Source organism: Macaca nemestrina, chromosome 10, assembly GCF_043159975.1.
Source record: "Macaca nemestrina isolate mMacNem1 chromosome 10, mMacNem.hap1, whole genome shotgun sequence".
NCBI classification, from domain to species: Eukaryota; Metazoa; Chordata; class Mammalia; order Primates; family Cercopithecidae; genus Macaca; species Macaca nemestrina.
The window spans coordinates 94,473,323-94,494,065 of NC_092134.1; the positions used below are offsets into that span (position 1 = coordinate 94,473,323).

Genomic DNA, 20,743 nt, shown 5'->3' on the forward strand with positions numbered 1-20,743 from the left:
GTGTACAATTCTTTGCTGACATCAAAAGTCAGCATACAGGTGATTACGAATAAGTTTTTAAAATACTGAAAGAATAAATGAATAATGAAAGAAGTGGTTTTTTTATTTTCAATATAATATATTGTAGTCAGTTTAATTTTAGAATTACTGCGTGCACTGCTTCAAATCTTTTTAGCAAAGAGGTAAGAAATAAATATATGTGCTTATACTTTCTCAAGGTCAAAGGTGAGTAATATCAATGTATTTCCCCAAAGTAAACAAAATCTTTTTCTTTAAGATAGTCTTAAAGTACAGGGGCTTTTAAATTTGCTCAATATTTTGGTATCTTGAAGAGAAGATACTATTCAAATGTCAGGAGTTTAAAAATGATTATTTTAGCATTTTAGGTGCTTTTATCTGTAAGCCTAACTATTATTTGTAACTTTCAGCCAAACAATCATGATAGCATGTGTCAGCCCTTCAGACAGAGACTTTATGGAAACGTTAAACACCCTGAAATATGCCAATCGAGCTAGAAATATCAAGAATAAGGTGATGGTCAATCAGGACAGAGCTAGTCAGCAAATCAATGCACTTCGTAGTGAAATCACACGACTTCAGATGGAGCTCATGGAGTACAAAACAGTAAGCTAATGAGTTTGACTGCATTTTGTTGGCTGGCACTTTCTGCATTTTGTTGGCTGGCACTTTCTGAACACAATAATGCCTTACACATATGTGTCTCTGGAATCTCTTGGTTGTCATAATAGTGTCCTCCTTCCTTTTGGAGGTAGGAGTCTCTAGTTTTCCTTGTGGGCAGTCTTTAACTATGTTCAGTCTAACCTAACAACTGTTTGTTCAAAAGCTTTCCTACCCTTTTTTTTTTTTTTTTTTGAGATGGAGTCTCCCTCTATCACCCAGGCTGGAGTGCAGTGGTGTGATCTCAGCTCACTGCAACTTCCTCCTCCCAGGTTCAAATGATTCTCCTGCCTCAGCCTCTTGAGTAGCTGGGATTATAGGCACCCGCCACCACACCTGGCTGATTTTTGTATTTTTAGTAGAGATGGAGTTTCACCACGTTGGCCAGGCTGGTCTTGAACTCCTGACCTCAGGTGATCTGTCCACTTTGGTCTCCCAAAGTGCTGGGATTACAAGTATGAGCCACTGCACCTGGCTAATCAATTTCTTTAGTAACAAATACATTGTGAAGTGTTCTGCTAGAGGGGAAAGGATTTCTTTTGCCTTGGGGTTGGTAAGATAAAAGTGCTCTTGGTTGGAGAACGTATAGTTATAGAGTATCCTTAAGCAAAACTCTTGTGTTTTTGACTCCTCAAGCAACAAGGACATTGTTTTCCTTTACTAGGGTAAAAGAATAATTGACGAAGAGGGTGTGGAAAGCATCAATGACATGTTCCATGAGAATGCTATGCTACAGACTGAAAATAATAACCTGCGTGTAAGAATTAAAGCCATGCAAGAGACGGTTGATGCACTGAGGTCCAGAATTACACAGCTTGTTAGTGATCAGGCCAACCACGTTCTTGCCAGAGCAGGTATGCGCGTAGGGTGGGATAAGTGAGGGATTAACTTCTGGAGGGTAGGGAACATTCTTTGTGTTCACTAATTACCTAGCATCGTTGAAATAGAAATGCTAGTCTCTGTGTATACAGTCTGTGGTTTTAAGCTAAATACCTAATTTCAAAAAATAATAAATTCTTATATAAACAAAATATTCCCTTTATAATAATACTATCTTATGGTCTGCCTATCTAATAAAGGGTAGAAAATTTGCTGTAAGCATTGTGTTTTAAAAAATTACTGTTTTGTTTCCCGACTTTTTTTTCTTCTGTTTTGTTGAAGTCTTAATTTAAAGGAAAATTTTTATTTCATATTTTGTCTTTCAGGTGAAGGAAATGAGGAGATTAGTAATATGATTCATAGTTATATAAAAGAAATCGAAGATCTCAGGTATAGTTCATGTTCTGTAACATATAATGCATATGGTTTTTTGAATTTTGCAATGTTATAATATTTCTGTTTGTTGAGCTTATTGTTTGGCAGTTGTCCATGGTGATATTTCAGCCCTTTGGTTAGGTTAACTTTAGGAGACTTGTTACTTACCTTTCCCTTGATGTCATATTCCAAGCTCCTTTCCTCCCCTCTCTTCCCGTATTATTCTCCTACTCTTACTGCTATATCCCAAAATTGGGTGCTTACCTAACTTGACATATGAAACAGGCAAAATTTATGTTGCTGAAGTTATCTTTGATGCCTTTCCTTCATATGCCTCTTTCCCCATCACTTGGGAATAGATCAATATCTACATGTCATCTCCAATTTTTTGAATCTCCTGTTCTCTTTTATATCTTTAGCTATTCCTGCATGTAAATCATGGCATACCTACTAATTTGCCTGCCCCTCTGTGGTACATCTATTCACATTTCATACAACATGCCACACATACTTGCATATGTCAATACCATGACTGGGGCTGGGGGCAAGCATGACATAAAGAGTTCACACTCTAGGTTGGGCAGCATACATAAATCATCACATGTAGTAAACAGAATGACAGAATTTAGTTAAAGGATGCCCATGCCTGGTGTAGGAATGTGGAGGGGAGTAGACTTGGGGAATAGGGTTGGGAAAGAAGGTTAAGTCAATAATATTTTCAGGTTCCATGGTTTGCTGTGATGACTGAGCTATATTTTTCTTGAAGGAAAACTCCAGTCAGCTCCATGGCAGAGCATCTAAGTAGTTCAAATCTCACTTCTGCTATTTGTAGAACATAAGCAAATGGGAGGAGATCGTCTTTCACAGTTACCCTGTCTTGTATTTGTGTTCTCTTTCTCTTCCTCTGGCTGTTCTAGAGGTTCTCAAACTGTGGCAAGTACTATCGCCACTGTTTCTGGCTACACAAGGCACATTGGATCTCTTAAATGTTTCAAAAAGCAAAAACAAATGAAAACACATGCCGATGTGGCAATATAGTTATTCAAGTATAATTTTATTCTGTGTGTGTATATGTGTACATATATATTATATATGTTATGCATAGTACATATATATATAATTTTTCATGCTTCACGTTTTTGACAGAGACCTTTGGGCACTACATCCTAGTTCTGCTCAGCAGCCAACCTGGACTTGCAGTTTCTACCCCTTGTTGGCAGTACTGTTCCCCGCCTACTGCTAAAACTTTGTTCTCTGACCAGTCTTTCCTGATTTTGTTGACCCCATTTTACCACTCCTTGAGACACAACTGATAGCTCTGTTTTTTAATTCTTGAAGATCCTCTTCCTGCTCCTAGGCTGCTTCTCTTATCGCTTTTATTTCTTTGGCACTTGCCAATTGTTAAAGCGGATTGCCTATTCCAGTTCTTAGTCTCTCTTTCCTTTCCTCCACTCTGTATTCTAAGGTTGTACCTTGGCTTTTTGTCACTGTTAGGCAAATTGCTTGACTAATGTCCTTATTTCCTAGAAAACTGCCAGAACCACTTCCACTCCTTCTAGTGGCTAAAAGTAGCATCTAATATCTTCCTTCTTCTAAGTCTTGAGTTAAGACTATTCCTTCCTTAAGCCATTTAGAGAACAGAGATGACTCATGGGCCCTGAGTTCAATCGCTGATCAAATCTTTCCTGGTGTAGGTTAATACCTTGTTCCAGATCCTCAACTTGTCTCCCTGTAGGCCATACAAAAAGTAGATTCTGTTAATGTACCCTGGAGTTTGTGCAGGTAATCCCTAAAAGGCCTTTATTAGCACTAGGATCAAAGAGTCATTGGATATGCCCCTACCAAATGCAGACTTTTAACATTAGGTGAAAAACGTAAATTTTAAAATAAAATACCCACATTATTTATTACATAATAATAAAGGAGCCCATTAAAATATAGATCATTATTGTTAGCTGATTTATTATATTTTCATTCATTCTTAGCATTCTTTATTAAGTACCCAGGCTTTGTGCTAGAAATTAAAAATATAGAAAAGTGTAATATATTGTTTGTACTTTTCTACTGTTTGATAATCATGAATTTTAACTTTGAGTTTTTATGTGAATTTTCTCTAAAACAATTTTGAAGTCATTTATTTAACCTAGAAGTTTGTACACAGCTATTTAACCATCTAAAAATACTGTAATTGTTCTGCTCACATATGGTATCACATTTATACTAAAACAATTTCATTAAAGAATGTGTAGGACCAGGTAGGGTGGATCATGCCTGTAATCCCAACACTTTGGGAGGCTGAGGTGGGAGGATCACTTGAGGCTGGGAGCTTGAGACCAGCCTGGGCAACATAGTGAGACCCCATGTGTCTCAACTATTTCAAGAGTAGAATGAATAATTTTGGTAGGCAATGAAAAAGCACTGAGCTGACTGTGACTTCCAGAGCTTAGTATTGCAAATAATCCAGCATCTTTCTCTGAAATATTTGAACATATGGCGAAAGTGCTTAGTAATAGAGTGTTGAGAGAGATAGGTTGTATTTTTTTCTTATTTTTCAGTCTCAATCACTATTGTGCCAGACTGACCTTGAAAATCTATTATATGTAAGTAGATAGTTGTATTTTTGATGGTTTAAATAAAATAGAAATAAGGGAATGGGCCTAGAGGACTCTCTGAATCCTTTTAGTCTCAATAATCTAGGTTCTTTTAGGATTTCATTGTTTGATGTCTTCATGTGTTAGGATCAGTGTGTACATTATTCTGTCATTATTAGGACTGCTTGAGCAAACAAAAGAATTTTTTCAATTCTCAAACTCAAGTTTCCTTGGAGATACTGTCTTTTCCCATGCTATATTCAGGAGCCAGATGTCTGTCAGCCAGTTTGGGGCAAATTTGACAATTTATTCCTTGCACAGTTTTGGAAATGCTGCTATTGTGTGATGAATGAGGAACTGAAACTAAGGGGAGCATGCTGCTTGTGTATTTTTTAAGTTTAAATAATAGGTTTACAAGCAAGGACAACTGATGTCCAACTGGCCAGAATTCAAGTAATCTAATTACCACTGGCATCTGAATATGTAGAATTCTTTTGAGTATTAAGATTATGATTGCAAATGTATAATTATTCAATCAGGAAATTTGAAAAAAAATTTAAACAGTGTTCGTGAGCATTCTTTTGTGATTATTTTTATTATTTTTTGAGAATTTTATTTAGTTTAAAAATCCTTATCCTGTAGCCATGTTGAAATGCATTTTGGAAAACTTTTTTAACATGCAGATTAACTCATTTAAAATGTTCCTGCCTTATTGCTAGAGCAGTCATATTCATAGAGACAGAAAGTAGAACGATGGGTGCCAGAGCTGAGATAAAAGGGCTGAGGGGGAAGTTAATATTTAATGGGTATAGAGTCTCAGTAAGGGAAGATGAAAAATTTCTGGAGATGGATGGTGGCGATGGTTGCAGAACAGTGTAGATTTGCTTAGTGCTACAGAGCTGTACACTTAAGAAATGGTAGTGTGGTATACTTTATGTTATGTATTTTTATCCACAGAGAAAAATACTCCCTATTTAAATATATTTTTATTTGCTAGAGCAAAATTATTAGAAAGTGAAGCAGTGAATGAGAACCTTCGGAAAAACTTGACAAGAGCCACAGCAAGAGCGCCATATTTCAGTGGATCATCAACTTTTTCTCCTACTATACTATCCTCAGACAAAGAAACCATTGAAATTATAGACCTAGCAAAGAAAGATTTAGAGAAGTTGAAAAGAAAAGAAAAGAGGAAGAAAAAAAGGTGGGATTATAAAATCACTGCTAAATGAATCTCTATTTCCTTTTCAGGGTATTTTAATTTGCAATTATAAAGAGCATACATAGTTTCATGAGTACCTTAGTATATGAAATAAATCACTATGTTAGCTGAAACTACAACTATATTTTTAATGGTTTATCTCTACTTATGTGTAAGAAAAATAGATTTAATTGTAATAATATGGTAATTAATTTTATTTAGACCATGACAATATAAAATTACTATTATAAATTATTTTATTATTTCTTCAAATAGCTGCTTTTGCATTCCATTCATTTTGCTTTTCGGCAAAGCTTGCTGTACCATTACAACTCAGTGTTTTCATTTTTTTCCCCATTTCCTAATACAATTAAGTAGTCTCATGGATATTTTCATCCCTGTCTAGATTAGTTTAACTAAGGGCTAAACTAATCCATCAGAATGTCATGTAATGTCATTTGGTCTCTTAAATATTTTCTGCAGGGCTTCTAATTTGATTATGTGAAAATTATTTATGCTATTTCAGGCTTTTTGAATCTTCCAACAAGGAGTTACTCAGCTTTTCACCACTGTTCTAGGCTTTCTCTTTCTTGCATCCTGATAGTTTGTCCCTCTGAAATCAACTGGGTGCAAAGGAGAGGAAGAAAATGAAAATTTAACCACTTGTAATGTGTAAGTGGTTAAATATTCGTAAGCTCTTTACATGTTTACACACTGATTCTATTGTGCAGTCAGATTATTTACAGAGACTATATTTTGAGCATGCCAGTCAAATTAAATTTAAACATTTTTGGCTAGATATTCAAAAGGAAGCAAAATCATCTGATTTGCCACCTGGTTTGTTACAGGAGGAATGCTTTGTAGAACTGATGTAGACGTTTAGCCTACCTGCTGCTTTGCTCAGTTTATTTAGAAATGTATTTAGGCAGCCAGGCATTTCTTCCTGGAGCAGCCAGTTGATCAAAGTCATTGGAAGTTTAAATTCTTCAAATTAACTCTGCTCTGTGTTCTTGAGTTTAGAGAGAATAATTAAAACAAGGAATTGTACATTATGGTTAGGCATTGCATTTGAAATTGCATTCTTGAGATATTAATGTCTTAGATGTTTTCATAGATCATTGATTATGGCAGCATTAAGAAATGTATAATGATTAGCTCTCCCCCTATGGAGGGCAATTAAAACTGAAATAATGATCATAGGATTATCGAAACTAGTGTTACCCAAGTTACTGCTTGAATTAACTTGAGACTTTTGCACATGACTTATCACTGACTTGTAAAATCCACTTCTGTAGTTGGTCAAAATGTCAAATGGTATGACTTGTTTTCAAAGATGTAGGTCATTTGTATTCATAAATAATAAGTAAGTATAAGCAAAGTTTTTTTTAAGGTCACAACTGATACTGCTTTTTCCTTTTGAGGTAAATTTAGAGATATTTCCTTAATCACTTGTTGAATATGACTAACGAAAAACAACTAAGGATCCCAATAGAAATCTAGGCTGTTTTGAACATTTTAATAGTGGTTGTGACTAATTCAGTGATTATGTAGTTGTGATAATTATTACAATAAAAATAATAGATGTTAATACTGATAAGAACTCACCAAACAACTGGATTTAAACATTAAAGCCTAAGTGAAGAAAATAATTCATTTCCTAACAAAAAACCACATAATTAGAGATAAAATATTTGTGAATGAGCCAGATAAGAGATGAAAGATAGCTTAGAATGAGAAAAATAAATTAATACTTTCTAAAAATTAATATACCTATAGAGTGCTATATGCAAACATTTTAAAGAGCATTTTCACACATGCTGTAGTGTACCTTTGTACACTGACACCTATATAATTTTATAAAACTGACACCTATATAATATGTGAATCTAAAAAATTTTCTTGTGTACTATACCATGTAACTATAAACATTTTTAGAGCCAATTTATAAATTTTTATTGCTACATATAAGAATTTATAACATTTAATAGGTCTTACCATACTATAATCAATTTTTTTTTTGAATTAAAAAATGAAAACCAATCCTGTTTTACTTAGTTTGATAAAGCATTTTGTTCATCACACTTGGATCCCAATAACTTTTAACTGTATGTCAATTTCTATTTTTAAAATGTAGCTAAGCCCTCATTTAGCCAAAGGATTCCCTACAAGTTGAAAAAATCCAGCATACAATATACCTAGAGTTCCAGAAATGTTTAGAAGGACAACAGCTTTACTAAAGTGCTCAGTCTTCCACAGGAGCTCCTTGGAAGTGATAGCTCCTGTTTAGATGCATTGATTCTGATTGAGTTGCATTCCATGCTTCATGTTTATCTATTTTATCTGTCAGAGAGGGCATTGCAAAATGTGGGTCTGCCTCAACCTTACACATACAGGAGGTTCAGTTAAAAATTAATTGAAACTTTGGCCTAATTTTTCTCTAGCAAGCATTGTAAATACCTGGTATCCAAATTTCCCAGCTCACTCACATAAAATGATTTCTGCCCATTTTATAATATGGTAAGAATAATTCAGAAGGGGGCAAGAAAAGGCAAGACAGGGGGAAGAACCTTCTTTCCCTCTCATAGGTGTAGGCCAGTCTTTGGGGGAAAAATGGGAATTTCTGCTTGAGCCATTCGTTCTTACTAACCTTCTTGTGTCCCCATGCTACCTTGATCCATTCCTCTCTTATGCGGTCCAGTTCTCATGTAATTCTGCCCTACCCTGAAGTGCTCCCAATTTCAAAATTATCTACTTCTCTGATCTCCTTAAATTCAAACTCAGGAACAAAGCCATTTGACTAAAGGAATTCATACCAGTGGAAATGACTGATAACCAACAAGCTTCCTTTGTAGGGGTGTTTGTAATTTTTAAAGAGGATACATTAATCCATACAACAAAATATGTTAGACAGCATAATCTAATGAAAAAAAGATAGAGTAGGAAAGTGGTTTTTTTTTTTTTTTTTTACCTTCTTGTGCCTATGAGTTTCTAAAACCTGACTGGGGCTTGCTTGACCTTTGGATTTAGCTATTCTAAGCTGTCCTGGCTTCTATAGCTGCCTCCTTTCCTTGTCACTGAATTCACAAACTCTTTGGAAGCTCTGTGTCTTTTAATTTATTGCTCTGTGTTGTAGATTCTTGGTTGCCGTGGCTACAAGGCCTCTGACAATGTAAGAGTTGATAGGAAGAGTAGTAACTGGATCATTTTAATGCCAGAAGCTGCATTTGTGTTTAAGAAGGATGCCACAAATGCTGTCTTCTGCATCAGTCTTTATCAGAACTATAACTAATAGCTAATATGTAAGGTTTTAAGGTTTGCTCCTCTACCTTATTGTGCTTATTTTCTGTTGAGCTGTAGAATAATCCAGAGGTGTAGATAGTAAGAAAATAACAATTAAACTATGTTGCATATCTTTCAGTTACACAAATGTTAGAATGGTTGGCAAGAATTGTCATTCTCTCTCTTTAACTGTAGAAGAAACATTTAGGGGAACTAAATGAAGTAAAAATTGAACTCCTTTAAATTAGGGAGAGGTGTTAGATTATTAGTTTATTTCTCTGTCCCTCCATTGTCTTTTTGAACCACTGATTGTAATGGTTTTTAAAAAGGCAATTTAGGAGGTGTCTAAAATTTATGTACTTGCTAGCTCATGTCAGCTTTATATTTTAATATAGCTTTCTTGTATAAGCTAACAAAAGTCTCTATATTGAAAATAGAAAATCTGGGTTCTTCGTGAGGAAACCACATTCTCTGAGCCATTGTAGCTCATTATCATTAGTATAAGCCTAGAGTAGACATAAAAGTTTTTTGAATTTTTTGTATGTGGACGAGGAAAATTTACCATTCACACATTAAATCCCATATTTTTGGATATCTAGCTTTAAATGACTTGCAACATAAAAAAACTTCACTCATCGATCAGACTGCACTGATTTGCATTTAGTGGTGTTGGGTTGAAACTCTAGAAACACAGATTTCTTAGGCAGTGGCTTTACTTTGCTTTTTCTAATCACTATACTAGACCGTTTGATTACTGTATATTACTTTGTAGACTTTTTCTCAGAAAGATTGCTAGTCTCATCTAATGGCGGCATGTAAGTTGATGCGAAAACAATCACAGACCAGTAAATAAGAATCACATGGGAGCACATATATTATGAAATTAAAATGAAAAGGACTGGCTTGATAAAATAACTCATACCTCTGATTCAGTCTCTTCATTTTAAAATATTGATGATTCTGAAAAATATTTTCTGAAAAATATTCTGGGCAGAAGTGTTCTATATCAAAATTGCCATATACTTAATCAGAGCCTAGCACATCTGTCTTTTTTTCTACATGACAAATATTGGTATACAGTACATTCCACTGAGTAAAGATCTCCAAGTTTTAATATTGAATATTCTTTATCTTTAAAACCCTGTACACATGGTATTTCTTATATGTTTCTGGTTAAAAAACAATCTTACTAATGGAAAGTACTACAGTTCTCCCCACCTCTTTTTTTTTTTTTTGCCACTATTGCTTTATAGATATGCCCGTTCAATAGTTTATAATAATTAGTAAACTCTTTAATCCCAATGTGAAATTTTATTTTCAAGTAATAAAATTACAGTTTTTCCCAGATATCATAACAACCGTATTCATTTGCCTGCAATACCATTTCATGTATAACTTTGAAATCAGTTTTTTTTTTAGATTTAGTGCTTTTCATATGTAGTGTATTACAACAGAAAGTATGTTTTTAAAAGTATTATCTTAGAATTTAGTATTAGTGGTATTTTCATATTATGGTATAAAGGCATTACTTTGTGAATTCTTTTAATGATGCCATTAAAAATTCTTCTGTAAACGCTTGAAAGAAAGAATATATTATTGAAAGTGGTCTTTTTTGGGGGAAGCTGAGTAAATTGACCCACTTCAGACTAAAGAAAAGGCATCCAAGAATGCCTAATCCTTATCAACTTTTATAAATTGAGACTATACATTTTGCTGCTGCATAATTTCAACTGATAGTCTATATACTCTTCTTAGATATATTGCTGCTTGATTTTCTACTTACTTTTTATTCATACAAATGTATTGCCTTTTTACTGTGTATTGTCCTTTGATGATATCTTTTAAAATTTATTTTAAAGTCTTCAAGCTCATGTATCATTTTTACCTTCTTATCACTTTCGCTTTTTACTGTCTGGTTTGTCCTTCATTGGCTTGGCCTTCCAATACTGTGCCTCGTGATTTTGAAGGCTACAGAAACTTGAGGAAAGCAATCGAGAAGAAAGAAGGTTGGAATATTTCCCAGGTTTTCTATTAAAATGTTTAAATACTGAGTTGCCATTCACAAGGAAATGTGTTATAGTATTATATATTGTTTCAGACTAGATAAGCTGGGGTGCTCCTAAAAGTAATGCTGACTTTATAAAACTAACAAGAACACTGTAATACATTTTTAAGAAAGTACTTTTTAAGAATAAAATCTTCACTAGATACTTCAATTAAAATTCAGGCAGTTTCATGTGATTACAGAATAAACTATGATAATTATGATGATGACTTAGCTTTTGTAGGGTAAAAATGGCCCTAAAACCCCTGCCATTTGATTTATTTAAAAAAGAAAAAACAACAGTAATTCTTTGTCTACGGAAACTTGTGAGCAGAATGGAAATTGACATTTTGTTGTAGCACATGCTGAGTCATGGGTGGGCTTCTGTCTCTCTCTTATTTATTTAATATAATCTTTACTGGAAAAAAAAAAACCGTTAAAATGACAACAAACAAAAGGAAACTGTGGCCTGATTACAAATAAGATTTATAAGACATTCTTAAGGTTGAAATAGAAAAACAATTTTTGCTTTTAAAATGTATTTGAAGTGGACATCAAAAACAGGATAGTTGCTTTTTTCATTGGAAACGAGCAAAATTTAGAATCATATTCTTGATTTGCATTTTACTGATTCAGAATTAGGATTATTTAACCAAGGATCAAGTGATATTTTCCTTATCAGAACTTTTCTTCATAGATTTTCCTAAACAAGTCTCTAGATTACAGTCAAAATGATTAAGAAAACATACTAGTTTCAAGGTAATATTTAACTGTTTTGGAAGCCCTACTTTAGAAATTCATCTTTTACTTAAGAACTTGAGAACTTATACTATGCAATTAGTTAAATGAATATCTTACTTTAAATATCTTAAAGTTTAAAATGTTTTCCTTTGTTTTTTTTTTTTTTTTTTTTTTTTTTTTTTTTGAGGCGGAGTCTCGCTGTGTCGCCCAGGCTGGAGTGCAGTGGCGCAATCTCGGCTCACCGCAAGCTCCGCCTCCCGGGTTCCCGCCATTCTCCTGCCTCAGCCTCCCCAGTAGCTGGGACTACAGGCGCCGCCACCACGCCCGGCTAATTTTTTTGTATTTTTAGTGGAGACGGGGTTTCATTGTGTTAGCCAGGATGGTCTCCATCTCCTGACCTCGTGATCCGCCCGTCTCGGCCTCCCAAAGTGCTGGGATTACATGCTTGAGCCACCGCGCCCGGCCTAAAATGTTTTTCTTTAAATTATAATTTATATTTTATAATTATATTTAGTATGTTATATAGTATTCTAAAGTTTTTATACTTATATGCCATAAGTCCATAGGTTCTTTAAAGTATTCTGTACTTAGGCTATAATTTTAATTTTTTTATCAGTCATACCCTAACTCACCTAAGCAATACATATTTAGGACAACATGTTTATTACTGGAGTTAAATTAAGGCATTAAAATTGTGAAATTTCTTCTATTCTGAAAGGTCAAAATAAGATACATCATTAAAATTGTGTGTGGAAGCATTTAATCACCATAAGTCCTTTAAATGTACTCAGTGAAAGGAGTTTACTTCCATCTTTACATGATCCCTGAAGGATAGCAAAAGCAGAGTGGTTTGGTGGTTACAGAACAATGTCTGAAACATAGTCGTGTGTACAGATCTCCTAGGGATTTTGATAAAATGCAGATTCTGATTCAGTAGGGCTGAGGTGGAGCCTGAGATTCTGCATAAGTAATAAGCTCCCAAGTGATGGAGATGCTTCCAGTCTGTGAACTGAACTTTGAAATGGTCTGGGAGTCAGGATAACTGGTTTTAGTCCTCTTGAGGGGATTAACTTCTCCAGGCCACAGTTCCCTTTTTGTTTGTCAAATGAAGGGGTTAATTGCTAATTCCAGCTCCCAAGCTTCTGATTCTATATAAAGTACTAATTTAAATATCTTCCATTGCTATTTAGATACTTATTTTAGGTATCAATTTGCCTCGGTTTACTGAGGAAAACTTGAATATTTGAGGTATAAAAATTATAACTATCAACTTGTATTTTAAAAGCTTAAGCCTTTAAATTAATAATGTAAAGTTATGACTGCTGATTTTTCTGCATCAGAAGTGGCATGAATGACTTATAATATATGAGTTAATGTAGACGTAAAGATAGCATTTGTTTAACTGGGTATCAGTGACTTGGAGTAGGGAGTAGAAGGATATGTTGAGTCAAATGTTTGGAATAAGGTGGTTGTATGGCCGTAAACTTAAGTATAATGCGATTTGGTTGGAACTTGAAGTAATACAAGAACAGAGAATAATGAAAACTGTATTCTGTAGCAGTCACAGGTGAGAAAGGGAGACTGCTCAGGAGAGGGAATTGGGAAACCTGCTGGAAGATGTCTCCCTAATAAATTGTCCTTTCCTAGCCCTACACCTTAGACCTAGACCTCAAGTATAGCACTGTTTGAGTACATACTGCTGGCCTTTTAATTGATGATGGATGAAAGGGGAATTTCTTTCTAGATTTTCAGCTTGAACTGCATGATGGTGGAAAATCAGCAGTCCTAGTATATTATAAGCAACCTAAGAGAGGCATTTAGTATATCACACAAAATTATTTCTTGTTTATCATAAAAGTTCTTTCTAGGTGGTTCCTAGTTTTCTTCAAGCTCATTTTTTCTCCATGCAAATGATTTAACAGCACTCATGGATCCCTGTTACAATTTACTTCATTCATTTCCAGTTAAGACTGTTATATTGGTACTCCTACTTGTAATTTCTTCTCTCGCCATATATATGCTGTCTCTCATGCATCTTTATGCATTTTTAAAACTACCATTCTACTCCAGCCGAGCTAGTACATGAGATACATAAGCATGTTCAAACAGAGGTGCTTATGCGTAGTCACAGGGATTGATTTATTTAACAAACCACTTACTTCACATTCGTTATGTGCCAGGCCCTGGGTACTAGGGATGTAATGTGGAGGCCAACAGACATGATCCCTTCCCTTAGGAAGCTGACTGCCTAGTGAGAAATACAGGCACTAAATAAATAATAACATAAACATAAATGACAAACTCTGAAAAGTACTTACAAGGGAAAAGTATTTATATTCATAGTGCTCAGTACAAAAATATCTCTGAGAATAGAAACCTACAGTTAATCATTAAAGTTATAGTTATAATAGGGCCTAAATGAGATTAAGTTTTTAGCCTAAAAGCTAAAAATCAATCCATATATTAGGGAAATTATTTAATATAGAAGAATATATGAAAAAACAATAGCTGTTATTGAGCTATTCTGATAAAGTTTTTTTTCTAGAGGAATTTTACTCAGAGAATATTGTATTATTTGAGTATTTATTTATTTATTTTTAAAATTTATTTTAATTAACTAATTTATTTATTTTTGAGACAGAGTCTCACTCTGTCGCCCGGGCTAGAGTGCAGTGGCATGATCTCGCCTCACTGCAACCTCCATCTCCCGGGTTCAAGCGATTCTTCTGCCCCAGCCTCCTTAGTAGCTGGGATTACAGGTATGCACCACTATACCCGGCTGTTGTGTATTTTTAGGAGAGACGGGGTTTCACCATGTTGGCCAGGCTGGACTCAAATGCCTGACCTCGTGATCCACCCACCTCGGCCTCTCAAAGTGCTTTATAATGATTTTAAAATGCTACTATAGCACAAAAGGAAATAGTTCATATACAGATTCATTTAAAGTTTACTTTCTTAATGTTATTTAGCTTAATTAAATATGTGAGTCTAGTGATCAGTAGTGTACTGTCTGTGCATAGTTGATTGCTAAATCCACAAAGGATTAGAGTTATTTGGGTATACAAAACTTCTCTCTTTTCCTCAGGACCACCAGGGCTGAATTAATTTAGCTATAATCATTCCCTGATATGTGTGTAGTTATGGTTGTAGATACCAGGTAACTGAAGAGGAGAGCCTCCACTTATAAGGTGAATCTTGTGGCAGACCCTGAAATTTTCTATTCAATCAAAGGGCAGCCTGAACATTAGACAGTTTTTGGTATGCAAAGACCCATTGTGTGAGACCATAATGAGAAGTGGCCTTGTGCTGTATGGGCTGCCTAAGAAAAAAGAGCCTGTGCCACTACCTGAAGGAGACCTGAACACACTGATGGATGTAGCTAGTGTAGACAAGCTTACTGTGGGCAGATTTAATCTGGAACTTTAAATATACTCTTAAATGTATTAGGACATCAATAAAAATGTAGTTTTTTATATCATTGTATTAATATGAGATAAGTTTTTTGTATTCAAATGAGAAAACAAAAATGTTTGATTTCTTTTGAATTCCAGTTAACTGACTGCTACTGTGACTAGTTCTTAGGGGTGTCGAGGTCTCGTGCTTTCAGGCATAATCTATTCCTCAGTGTTTTCTGAAAATAAGCTTTTCTCCGGTGATATAAATCATTACACTATTGACTGATTGGCAATTTCCATTTTTCTCTGAAGCGTCAGGTAGAATAGCTTTGCTCATTTAAGTGACCAACATTTAAAGTTTGTTTTCACAAATCATTGATGGCTTTTAAAAATATGAGAGAAAAAAAGTGAATACTTTCCTTTCTGTTTTAACACCATACCCTTATGTTCCTTTTTTTAGTGTGGCTGGTAAAGAGGATAATACGGACACTGATCAAGAGAAGAAAGAAGAAAAGGGTGCTTCAGAAAGAGAAAACAATGAATTAGAAGTGGTAAGTGTGAAAGAATGAACTTGTCAGTTTTAGTCACCAGGTTTGGTTGTTCTTGGTTGCTGATAACTTACTAACTTACTTGTAGAAAAATGAACTGTTTATGATGCATTCTGTTCAATCTATTTCTTTGAAGATGTTTCTTCAGAAATATGAACTGTAAAATATTGACAACTCTCAATCTTATGTATTGTGAAAGCATTGTGTTGCAGAGGCAAGGATAGAATACTATGAGAGATGAAATACTTTTTGGTTTAAGACAAAATTATTATCTAATAACCTTAACATCTTGGAAGGATTTTTATACTGATGAAAAGTGAACTTTTTTATGTTTCTGTATTTTGTACTCCAGCAGCCTCTCTCAATGAGAGAATCAGTTTGTTTTGCCAATATTTTGCTATTAATTTTCACAAATCACATTTTAGGAAGAAAGTCAAGAAATGAGTGATCATGAGGATGAAGAAGAGGAGGAGGAGGAGGAGGAAGATGACATTGAGGGTGGTGAAAGTTCTGATGAATCAGATTCTGAATCAGATGAAAAAGGTACTTGCCATTTGGTATAAGGGCAAAAATTCATTTTGGGAAGTTGTTTAAACCGTGACAGAAAACTCTTAACATTCTCCATTTCATACTTGATGAAAGCAACTTTTGTGACTACTGACCTACATTTGCCTTCCAAGGCTTATGTGCTAAACAAATGAGTTACTTCTCTTGCTGGATGTAGTCATTGTGTGATTTCCATTCTTGCTGAGTACAAATAGCATTGTCCTTGATCAAAGTGAACACTCTTTATCTCATTCACCTTTTTGGTTTTTGGTTTATCCAGGAAACTTTTCTAATGACTAATCAGTGAATAAAAATACCTAGTTGATGGTTTTTATGCTCTTGTTTGAAAGCTAGAATTCTGATATTTTGACCTAGTACCAGGATTTTTATTTTCTTCTTTTATAAATAGCCAATTATCAAGCAGACTTGGCAAACATTACTTGTGAAATTGCAATTAAGCAAAAGCTGATTGATGAACTAGAAAACAGCCAGAAAAGACTGCAGACTCTGAAAAAGCAGTATGAAGAGAAGCTAATGATGCTGCAACATAAAATTCGGGACACTCAGCTTGAAAGAGACCAGGTGCTTCAAAACTTAGGTAAGAATTATATTTAATTCAAATGAAAGTTCAAGCTGAATCTTCAAAATGGGTTTTTTATCTTTTCCTGTAGAAGAAAAAAATGATAGAAGCCGTATTAAACCTAAAAAAGGTTGTTTGTTTTGTTTTTGCAAGTCTCAGTTTGTGTCTTTTATTTAAAAGTTATATGTAGCTTGTAAATACTTTCTAACCAGATTATATGTTAATTTGTCTCATAATGTTAAATATTGTTATTTATTTTGTTTTTTCATACTGATATCTGCCTAGGCTGTTTACTCACTTTATACAAATTTATGGTTGTTTTAATGTTTTGATTTATGTTGGGTACATTTTAACATAACATATTAATGAATAAGCTTCAATAATCATTAAACAGGGTAAGAGTAGATAATAAAGAGAGAATGATTGAAAGACACCCTAGTCTTCTGAGATGTGAATGTTTGGGAAGTAGCTCTTCTCTTTGGATATGGACTGTAAATCTGTGAAATAAAAATCTGTGTCTCACAAAAAACATATAAAAATATCCTCTGGTCATTTAGGCTCAGTAGAATCTTACTCAGAAGAAAAAGCAAAAAAAGTTAGGTCTGAATATGAAAAGAAACTCCAAGCCATGAATAAAGAACTGCAGAGGCTTCAAGCAGCTCAAAAAGAACATGCAAGGTTGCTTAAAAATCAGTCTCAGTATGAAAAGCAATTGAAGAAATTGCAGCAGGATGTGATGGAAATGAAAAAAACAAAGGTATTGATTGTTTTTTCCATTAACGTTTGATGTTCAGTATGATTTTGCAATTGGGACAAAAAATAATCAACTATTGTGGTTCTTTCCGTATTCGATAAAGGTAACCCAATCTTACAAATGATGTACTTTCCTTTGGCAATTAGAATTTGTTTCTGATAGTCATTCCTCATCAAAGCCTTTCTTCAAGAGTAGCTGAAAATCATGTGCTCATCAGGGCTTCTTAGACATTGATGGATATTTCTTCTCTTACAACTCTTACACAAGCTTAACAAAAACATAAAATATTTCAAATATGCAAGAAAGCATAGATAATAACATAACAAACATTGTATCCACAATCTAGTTTAAAATATTAAGCATTACAGATACACAGTAAGCCTTCTGTTTATCTCTTCCTGATCATATTCCTCATTCTCCAATAGCTAATAACTGTCTTACATTTAGTGTTTATCATTTCCATACATAGAAAAGCACTAATTTTCTTCCCCTGTCCAAAGAGAGTGTGCAAATCCTGATCTGTTATCTGTTTTTGTTGAGGAATCAATTATTCTTTACGTCTATCATGAAAGTCATTGTAGTTTTCTTAAAATAGCAATAAAATAGCAAATATGGAAGTGATTTGGATAGTATAACCATGCATCACTTAATGATGGTACGTTCTGAGAAATGCATTTTTAGGTGATTATTTGTCAAACATGGGGTATACTTACACAAACCTCGATGGTATAGCCTACTACACACTTAGGCTACATGGTAGAGCCTATTGCTCCTGGGCTACAAACCTGTACAGCATGTTACTATACTGAATACTCTAGGCAATTTTAACACAATGCTAAATATTTGTGTATCCAAACATATCTAAACATAGAAAAGGTATTGTAAAAAATACAGTATAAAAGATAAAAAATGGTACACTTTTTTTTTTTTTTTTTTTTTTTTGAGAGGGAGTCTCACTCTGTCACCTCCCAGGTTCAAGCAGTTCTCCTTTCTCAGCCTCCCAAATAGCTGGGACTACAGGTGCACACCACCATGCCCAGCTAAATTTTGCATTTTTAGTAGAGACAGGATGTCACCATATTGGTCAGGCTGATCTCGAACTCCTGACCTCAGCTGATCCACCTACCTCAACCTACCAAAGTGCTGGGATTAAAGGCATGAGCCAGTGTGCTCAGCCAAAAATTGTACACTTTTATAGGCATACCTGATTTTACTGTGATTTGCTTTATTGACCTTTGCAGATATTGCATTTTTTACAAATTGAATGTTTGTGGCAACCCTGCCTTGAGGATGTCTGCTGCTGCTATTTTTCCGACAGCATTTGCTCACTTCGTGTCTCTGTCAGCATTTTCTTTTTAACAATTAAGTTTTTTGATTAAGGCATGCAAACTATTTTTTTAAACATGATACTATTGCACACCTAATAGACTACTGTATAGTATAAACATAACTTTATATGTACCGGGAAAGCAAATAAATTTGTGTGACTTGCTTTAATGTGAATTCACCTTTTTGCGTTGCTCTGGAACCAAACTTTCAAGGTCTCCAAGGTGTGCCTGTAAGGTGTGCACTTAGCATGAAGGGAGGTCGCAGGACTATAAGTTGCTCTGGGTGAATCAATGAACGTGAAGTCCTAGGACATAGCTATACACTGCTGTGGACTTTATCAATACTGTATACACTTAAGCTACACTAAATTTATTTTAAAAACTCTCTTCAGTGATAAACTAACCTTGGCTTACTGTAATTTTTTTGTACTTTATAAATATTTTAAGTTAAAAAAACTTTTTGACTCTTTTGAAATATCACATAGTTTAAAACACAAAATGCATTTTATAGCCGTACAAAAATATTTTTTCTTTATATCATCATTCTGTAAGCTTTTATCTATTTAAAATTTTTATATTTTTTACTTTTTAAACTTTTTTGTGAAAACGAAAACACAAACACACACAATAGCCTAGGCCTATGCAGAGTGAGGATTATCAGTATCACCGTCTTCAACTCCCCATCTTGTCTCACTGGAAGGCCTTCAGGAGCATTAACACATGTAGAGCTGTCATCTCCTATGATAAAAATGCCTTCTTCTTAAATATCTTCTCAAGGGCTTGCCTGAGGCTGCTTTATAGTTACCTTTTTTTTTCATAAGTCTAAAACAACTATAAAAAGTATAGTATAGTAAATACATAAACCACTATAGCTCCACTATAATCTTATGAAACCACTGTCTTAAATGTGGTTCATTGTTGAGTTAAATGTTGTTATGAGGCACATAACCATCATTAGATTATTATGTTGTATAGTTGCTAATAACAACAGTAGCTAAAAATCATTAAGTGCTTTATTAAGTTGTTGAGAATTCAAGTGCCAGGTACTGTTAATACATTTTGTGGGTGTTAACTGGTTGAGTTCTCACAAAAATCGAATGCTATGGAAATATTATTTCCATTTTATAGATGAGCAAACCAAAGCCTAGAGAGGTAAAGTAATTCGATCAAGGTCACACAGCTACTGATAGTAAGCTAAGTATCAAGATTTCAAGTTGCAGAACAACTGAATATTGAATACAAAAAGTATAGAATACTAAGCAAATAAAAATGTATTAGAAACAGAAATACATGAATCTCACAGAAATAAGAATTGCCCATTTTAAATGTGCAGTAAAACTGCATGTTTCCATGTTAAGTATTCGGAATTCTAAGAACTTACTTCCATATATGTGCTTGATTGAATGAATGCTGTGACAGAGTAATTTCAATAGATGTATATACCTAATTGATTAGGTTCGCCTAATGAAGCAAATGAAAGAAGAACAAGAGAAAGCCAGACTGACTGAGTCTAGAAGAAACAGAGAGATTGCTCAGTTGAAAAAGGATCAACGTAAAAGAGATGTAAGTGGATTTTAACTCTCAGTTATGTAACAAAATTGTACATTGAAAAAGATGGTTTAATAAATGGAGGAAACATTTCTGGTAACCCTAACTACTAATTGCAGGTTAAGGACAATAGATAAGCATACATATTATAAAATGTCATTTATTACAATATGTGCATTATGGTAATTCAGTATAAGAGTTCATTAAAAAACTGTAATATTATATATTTTATTTGAGACTTATTTTCCAGATGATGACA

The 20,743-nt window shown here is 34.2% G+C and overlaps 1 protein-coding gene across 17 annotated transcripts in view; it reads left to right on the forward strand.

The window, feature by feature from the left end:
• The window catches only part of LOC105470146 (kinesin family member 21A), a 159,155-nt gene that overhangs the window by 87,990 nt on the left and 50,422 nt on the right, over positions 1-20,743 (forward strand). For 12 of the 17 annotated variants that reach the window (XM_024789242.2, XM_071071874.1, XM_071071875.1 and 9 more), the window contains exons 8-17: positions 429-624; positions 1,343-1,532; positions 1,884-1,947; positions 5,521-5,724; positions 10,968-11,006; positions 15,641-15,731; positions 16,154-16,271; positions 16,684-16,872; positions 17,412-17,611; positions 20,392-20,499. In XM_024789242.2, the coding sequence (XP_024645010.2) occupies positions 429-624; positions 1,343-1,532; positions 1,884-1,947; positions 5,521-5,724; positions 10,968-11,006; positions 15,641-15,731; positions 16,154-16,271; positions 16,684-16,872; positions 17,412-17,611; positions 20,392-20,499 (1,399 nt within the window). The remainder of the gene's footprint in view (positions 1-428; positions 625-1,342; positions 1,533-1,883; positions 1,948-5,520; positions 5,725-10,967; positions 11,007-15,640; positions 15,732-16,153; positions 16,272-16,683; positions 16,873-17,411; positions 17,612-20,391; positions 20,500-20,743) is intronic. The other 5 variants (XM_071071877.1, XM_071071878.1, XM_071071889.1 and 2 more) reach the window with 1 other exon arrangement.